The sequence below is a fragment of the Enoplosus armatus genome, chromosome 5 (genome assembly GCF_043641665.1).
Source record: "Enoplosus armatus isolate fEnoArm2 chromosome 5, fEnoArm2.hap1, whole genome shotgun sequence".
Classification (NCBI taxonomy): domain Eukaryota; kingdom Metazoa; phylum Chordata; class Actinopteri; order Centrarchiformes; family Enoplosidae; genus Enoplosus; species Enoplosus armatus.
Genome location: NC_092184.1, coordinates 12,539,396 through 12,546,523, shown reverse-complemented (window position 1 = coordinate 12,546,523; position 7,128 = coordinate 12,539,396). Strand labels below are relative to the sequence as shown.

At 42.4% G+C, this 7,128-nt stretch overlaps 1 protein-coding gene across 1 annotated transcript; it reads left to right on the top strand.

Annotated features, from left to right (window-relative positions):
- Positions 1–5,002: 5,002 nt before the first annotated feature.
- Positions 5,003–6,064, top strand: p2ry1 (purinergic receptor P2Y1). Its single transcript, XM_070906375.1, has one exon. It carries the CDS (start codon positions 5,003–5,005, stop codon positions 6,062–6,064), a length of 1,062 nt encoding a protein of 353 aa, XP_070762476.1.
- Positions 6,065–7,128: the final 1,064 nt, after the last annotated feature.

The following is a 7,128-nucleotide window of genomic DNA, read 5'->3' as shown; positions in this document are numbered from 1 at the left end:
TGCAGAAGGTAATTTCAACTTTGTCCTTATCTAACTTAACACCTGGAAGCATGTGCAGGGCAACGCAGCTCCCTCAGACATGGATTAGTTGTGACTGGGAACACCTGACTCACCAAAATCTGTGACAGCGTGAGCTGAGTAAGTGAAAGTCATGCCAGGTTTATCCATAAATAATCAACATGCAGCAGTGTTACAGGGTGTGTTTCATTTTAATAAAGACAACATTGACTCCATTATCTTTGCGTTTGGAGTTATTGATAGTGGTATGACATACTGAATTTTCTCTATGACTTGTTTTTCTTTAAAGTTGGCCTGTCTAACTTCTGCTGAACAGCAGCCACTGGAGCCACAAGTGACCATCACTGGATAATGGTGAATGCTAAAATATAATGAAACAGCAGCACAAATAGTAAAGTCAACAAACTCACTCAGTACACAGCGATATTTATCTAGAGTTTGCCAACATTAGCCTCCATAAACTGCCGGTCATACCAGACCAAGTACGGTTGTAGAAACCCTGTATTGAAGTGAGCAAAGATGCATTTTATTGCTTATGAATTTGAATCGCTTTTTTCATTTGTAAGAGGAAGATTGTGATATTTGTGTATTTTTGCCTGCTGTCAGTAAACTTGTCTGATTCTATACCTTTCTGTCTTTTGAGTCGTGTATTTGAGTCCTTGCCTCTTTACTGAATAAGTTATATTTATCTAATCGATACTTTACAGTTTATATTTATTCCTATCCTAACATAACCAGGCAAACTCCATCCCCTGTGATACAGTATGATCGAAAGGGACCTTGAGGTCAACTGCTTGAAGTCCCAAGGTTAAGAATGACATCTGAAACTCAACTTTTAGCTAACATGGACGAGAAGTCTACAATTCCATGTAAATGAGGCAAACTCCATCTGCAGAGGAAGACCATGTGATATGATCGAAAGCTAAATGGATATTAAGGTGAGATTATTTTGTCAACAATGAATCAGTTCGTATTTATTGATGGTCCTGGACTTTCTACAGCATTTCTGTGTTTCTGTTGTATTCTTGATTTTGAGATACATTGCTCGTATCATGCTGTAGCTTAATGCTAACAGTGTTTACTACCTTCTTTTGTATGCCTTCATTCAATATTCAATCAATACAACACAGTAAGAAATAAGCACAGACACAAGGTAATATTCTGAGAGAACATATGTTGGTGGTTTTTCATTCCAAAAATCACCTGAACATCATTTTTTATATCTTCTTGATTAATTAGCCTGTATCATGTGTGCCACATAGCAACACTAAAACATAACTCTGTCTTGAATCCATTTTAGAAATGTGCTTAAAACATTAACATCTCAGCTCCTCTGGTTGGTTGAGGTACACTGACCTCGCCAATGTTGGTGCTTAATACATTCAAATTAATCTTACGGTGTGTGTCCAGCCGTGCCCAATATGTCTCTGTCCCCATCAGCCTCTGGGGCAGAAAATGGAGGTCAGAGCCAAACAGAATAGGGTCCTTGGCAGGAAATGTAATGGCAGGTGCAGTGAGCCTTTCTTAACTTTGCTCACCATGCCTTGAGACTTTGAATATCACATCCTTGCTCGCTACAACACACAGGGCAGTTTGACAAGGATATAAGAGGTGACGGAGCGAGCAGATGCACTCTAAATGTCACATGCCAAACTTGCTTGTCAGCTACATTTTAGGAACGAGTTTGCTCAACCAAAATGGCTGCAGAAATCTATGTTCATTGAAGTCTTTGCGTCAGTGCCAACCAAGCCATTCTCATTCCCAATTGTGCCAACAGCTGCACACAGAAAGGATAAACCACTAGGTGCATATTCCATCTGTGTTTTGGCAGATGTACAGTAATATCTTGAACTGATTATGTAACAACAGTGAGTTGTTATGCTGCAAGTTTCCAACACAGAGATACTCAAACAAGCCTTTACAACAATTTCCTCAACTATTGTGCAAATTAGTGTGGAAGAAGCATAATTGAGGTTAAATGCGCTCATCCATTTTTACTTAATTTCCTTCAAATAATGTCTCTCTCTCTCTCACACGCTCACATGCAAATACACGGACTCTAATTGGGACTTCCATGGCTGTTCTTTCTATCTGATAGTTTTCCATTACAGTAACACTGTTTATCTCAGAGGTACAATTACACAGTTGAGTTACTTTGGATTTGTGAAAGTGCAGTATTGTTACTAAGCAACTCTTTATTGAGGGAGCCTCTGTAGCTAAATATTGAACTACATGTTAGCTGAATGTCTGTGAATTCCTTTTGAGTTTCAGATCAAAAATCACAATCAATCAAAGAATTACTATACATATTTCTTTAAGAGATATTATCCAATGTGTTGCAAGGAACCTTAGATGAGTTTTTAAAAGAATGGTCCCTATAGATACTTTGCCTAAGTGCAGCTCTTGAAAACAGACACACTCAAGAAAATAAAGTATATAAAACAGTTATCACATTTATACATTCAAACATACAAGTCCTAAAGTGCTTTGTGCTTCGTTTTATGTTGCTTAGCTTTGTGCTGCTGCAGCCTACTTGTTGGCTTAATGCTTTCTCTATTACTGCAAGTGCTCGTGTGTTAGAGTTCAAGTATTGAACAGCCTCAGGATATGTGCTGTTCCAGAGACGAGATGCCCAGGACTCAGGACTTCCTCAGGGGAGGGGTTTGAAGAGGGAGCTAGCAGGGTGAGAGGGGTCAGCGATCACCTTCGGCGCCTTGTGTCTGATGCTACATCATATACATACATATTGTGCTCACTAAGCATGTTTCGTTTAGCTGTATTTTTGTATGCTTTTTTGCTCCTTTTTCTTGGTTGTGATGGTTTGCTGCACGATGGGTACAGTATCTATCTGGTAACGTTTTAATTTAAAGGTCTTGTAATTTCTTAATCATTTCCTAAGACAGTTACTGGAAAGAATTAAATAATGTGTTACTTATTATAAGGAAACTAGAGATGCTGTCCTAAAACAGCACACAAAGTAAATACCAGCTCTTTTATTTTCTAGTTTTTAAGGAGAAACAAGGAACTTTTACTGTAATAGTATTGTAGTTGCTGATTTCCACAGGAACTGCTTAGAGACGCTCTATGTTCTGAATGATTGAAAGTCCACCTAAGAAATTACTGTTACATATCAGTTCCTTTCTGAAGAATTATTGGGAAACTACTTGGTTACAGGAAAAAGCCACCAAACTATATCACCTCACCTAATATCCTCTGATGGATCATAATGGACATCTACCAAGTTTATGGTGAACATTTATTCTGTGTCTTATTAATAACATCCATTAGATTATTGCTTTTAAGATGTTTGGCATCCCAGCATAATTAACTTAACCTTTGTCTCCCTCTCTCTCTGTCTGTCCACAGCCCGATCCCTTCACTATTCTCCACCTTCCTCCCTCTGACTGCTGCCTCTGCCAGTGTCTGCTGTGTCCTTGGCTGTGACACACACACGTCCAGCTGTCTGTCTCAGCCTTTTAGGAGACACAAAATGACCATCTTGATGTAGAAAACAGTCATTCGTTGCTTTTTATGCTTCTGCCTTGTCTAACCTTCTCCCATTTTGTTGTTTTAATCAATGCCTGGCTCCTCTTGATTGGCAGTCATTGTGGAAGAATACTTCATGCAAAATCTGAATTGCAATGACAAACCCATAACCGTGACATATCACTGTAGTCCTTTATAGCTCTGCCCACTTCTCATTTAAAGGATGATCGTCTTCCCAGCAGTCCGCTGTATCACTCCCACAACATTTTGAAGTCATGTCCCCACTGTGATTTGGGGGCTAGTATTTTTCCCTTGAAATTTCTAATTGAAACAGAATTAACCTCCTAAGACCCAAGCTCTATCTTAATTTCTCTTTGCTATTTGGGCTTATTGGGACCTGATAAGTATAAAAACTAAGCATCATCTGTTGACATGATGTGGTTCCGCATACGGGGACAATTTTGAATTTCCATATAAGCAGAATTAAGTATTATGGTATAACCCAAAATGTGATGTCCACGCATGTGGATGCCAGGTCTTAGGAGGTTAATATTATTAGTAAACCTTTTGGCATGGTAAATCTGTGCATGATAGGCCTAATATTATTACTGCCTTGCGCAAATCTACACAGCCTGAATGTTAGACATGGATGCCATATAAGACTGTTTTTAAATCATCTTCACTCTTGATAACCAGAACCCAAAGTGACTCAGTCTGGCTCAAATCGCTAGGGTCCATATTTCTATACTTATATCCCGCGCGTGGTGGCAGGTCAGGTCTGATCAGGGTCCAACGGGAGGAGGGAGGAGCAGAAAAGGCGCGTTTGGAGACGGGAAGCTGCTCAGTGGTTCTGCGTGGTGCGCACCTCCCCTCTCCACAGCGCAGAGAGCCTCCTCTCGCTTTACGGAGCCTGCCTGCAATTCCTGCTCTTCATGCCAGAGCCTGCAGCTGTCTCTGTTGCGTCCCGCTGCCGCTGTTGTGTGAAATCGTCGCCCTGCATGACGAACCCGACGGCAGACTTTTTCCCCCCCGCCCCCCCTTGAAGTGTCAGCGGAAAACCTGAAGGATATCGCAACTTGTAAACAATTTCCAACAGTGTTAGGAGACTGAATGAAGACACCTGACAGCTCGTAACGCCCCATCCGCGTGTTGACTGAAATCTTTGCAACTGTGAAGGCTATAGGAATGTGGAATACAAGTCTATCTCAGCGGTGAGTGTTGTAGTACGTTTATCATTCCTCTCTCTCTCTCTCTCTCTCTCTCTCTCTGTGTGTGTGTGTGTGTACACTCAAGTGTTTGTTGGACTGCACGTAGGCGTTCATCAAAATTTTGTTTGGAGCATGAATGTCGAGTCTGTGCACGCCTGGTTTTGAATGCAAACGCCATTTAAGTTGAGACCAAACAACTATAGCATATAGCATGCAATGCCATTTTAAATATTTCCTCATGTGTCAACGCCTCTCCTGCAGTAAAAGGACCAGCCTCTGTCCCTGACACCATGACCACGGACCTGAACTTGACCTCCCTGCTGAATGTAACAGAGCTCCACAATCACACAAGAGGATGTTCCCTCACCAAGACAGGTTTCCAGTTCTACTACCTGCCCACTGTTTACATCATGGTCTTCATCACGGGGCTGGTGGGCAACAGCCTGGCAATTTGGATGTTCGTGTGCCACATGAGACCCTGGAGCAGCATCTCCGTCTACATGTTCAACCTGGCTCTGGCTGACTTCTGCTACGTGCTCTCGCTGCCCTTCCTCATCTTCTACTACTTCAACAAAACAGACTGGATATTCGGGGATGTTCTGTGCCGACTGCAACGCTTTATATTCCATGTGAATCTTTACGGGAGTATTCTGTTTCTGACCTGCATCAGTGTTCACAGGTACACTGGGGTCGTGCACCCTCTCAAGTCCCTGGGCCGACTGAAGAAGAAAAATGCAGTTATTACCAGTGCGTTGGTGTGGGCGGTGGTTGCTATAGGCATCTCCCCCATCCTTTATTATTCCAGGACCGGCTTGAAGCGTAATGCAACCACTTGTTATGACACCACCACTGAGGATGAGTTACCGGGTTATTTTATCTACAGCATGACTTTGACTGTGTTTGGGTTCTGCATCCCCTTTATTATCATATTCTGTTGCTATGGCATGATTGTCAAAGCGTTAATCTGCAATGACATGAACAACGCGCACCTGCGGCAGAAATCTATCCACCTGGTTATCATCGTGCTCGCGGTCTTTGCCGTCTCCTACCTGCCTTTCCACGTGATGAAGAACCTCAACATGAGGGCCAGGCTGTACTTCCAGAGCCCCGACATGTGTGATTTTAATAACCGCGTCTACGCCACCTACCAGGTGACACGGGGGCTGGCCAGCCTCAATAGCTGTGTGGATCCTATTCTTTACTTCCTGGCTGGAGATACCTTCAGGAGGAAGCTGTCACGGGCCACTAAAAAACCCTCCAGGAAGGGAGACAATGTCCTTCAGTCCAAGAGTGAGGAGACGGCTCTCAACAGCCTGGCTGAGTATGTGGAGAATGGGGACCGGAGGCTGTGACAGGGCACCTCTGTGTGCCTAGTCATGGGTGTGGATCTCTATTAGCTTTGCAAACGAAGATGGACTTTGAATAAATAAATGCACTGTGTGGACTGAAGTCTGTATGTAAAATTGAATGGTCGATGGTTTATAGAGCTGTAGGATAAATACTCCACATTTAACCCTGTGATAACCATCACTCACTCGCAGCCTGTCGATGTTGATAAGCTATTGTACCGTGTTGTCCTGTACACGTATTGTACTCTAAATGTCAGAGCCACCACTCTTCATTCTTATCGAGTAGTTAACGTTGCGTACACTTAGGACAAAATGACCATTACGATCAGGCAAGCTGGGGGAAATAGGAAATGTCCTGTTCATCAATTTGTTCTGGAAAAATAGGACAGAGGATAGATAGCACCTTCTCTGGCCACCGAGCTGATGCTTAATCAATAGCTATTAAGCAGGTGTGAGCTTGTGGTTCAGGAAGTGTACCTGGGATGGCTTTTAGTGAAGAAGGTGAATGCACACAACCTGAAATTACTGCATGGATGTGGCGTGCAGACATTGTAATGCACTATGACCGGGGACTCTCTGCTCAGAGGGCTACCTATCACTCCTCATTTCTTTCTCCATCTATTACTGACTGGGTGAGGAATGTGGTCGACTAGTTTCTCATTTTGACAGCTCTGAGGTAGAGGTCTGCAACGGCTCTGTTACCACAGTCTTTCTCTCCATGTTAACCTGTTCCGTGCAGAAAAAATAAAAGAGAAGATAATACTTACAGTATTTTTTGTGTATATGATACTACCATGAATGTTTTTTTTAGATGTACTTGTACAGGATGTTGTGACGTTCCAGATTAGTTTGTGTTGTGAACTGTTTTTTGTTCAAGTCAGTATCTCTAGCCCAGACCGTTAGTGCATGAGTCCAGTATCAAATGCCATCAGTGAAACACTGACATAACAACAGCGGGTTCTAACTAATCAAGTGTTTATTGCAACATAGGGAATAAATAATAGCTTTTAAATGAGCAGAACAGACCCACACACTCATTCACCTGCTTTGTGACTCCATCAACATAT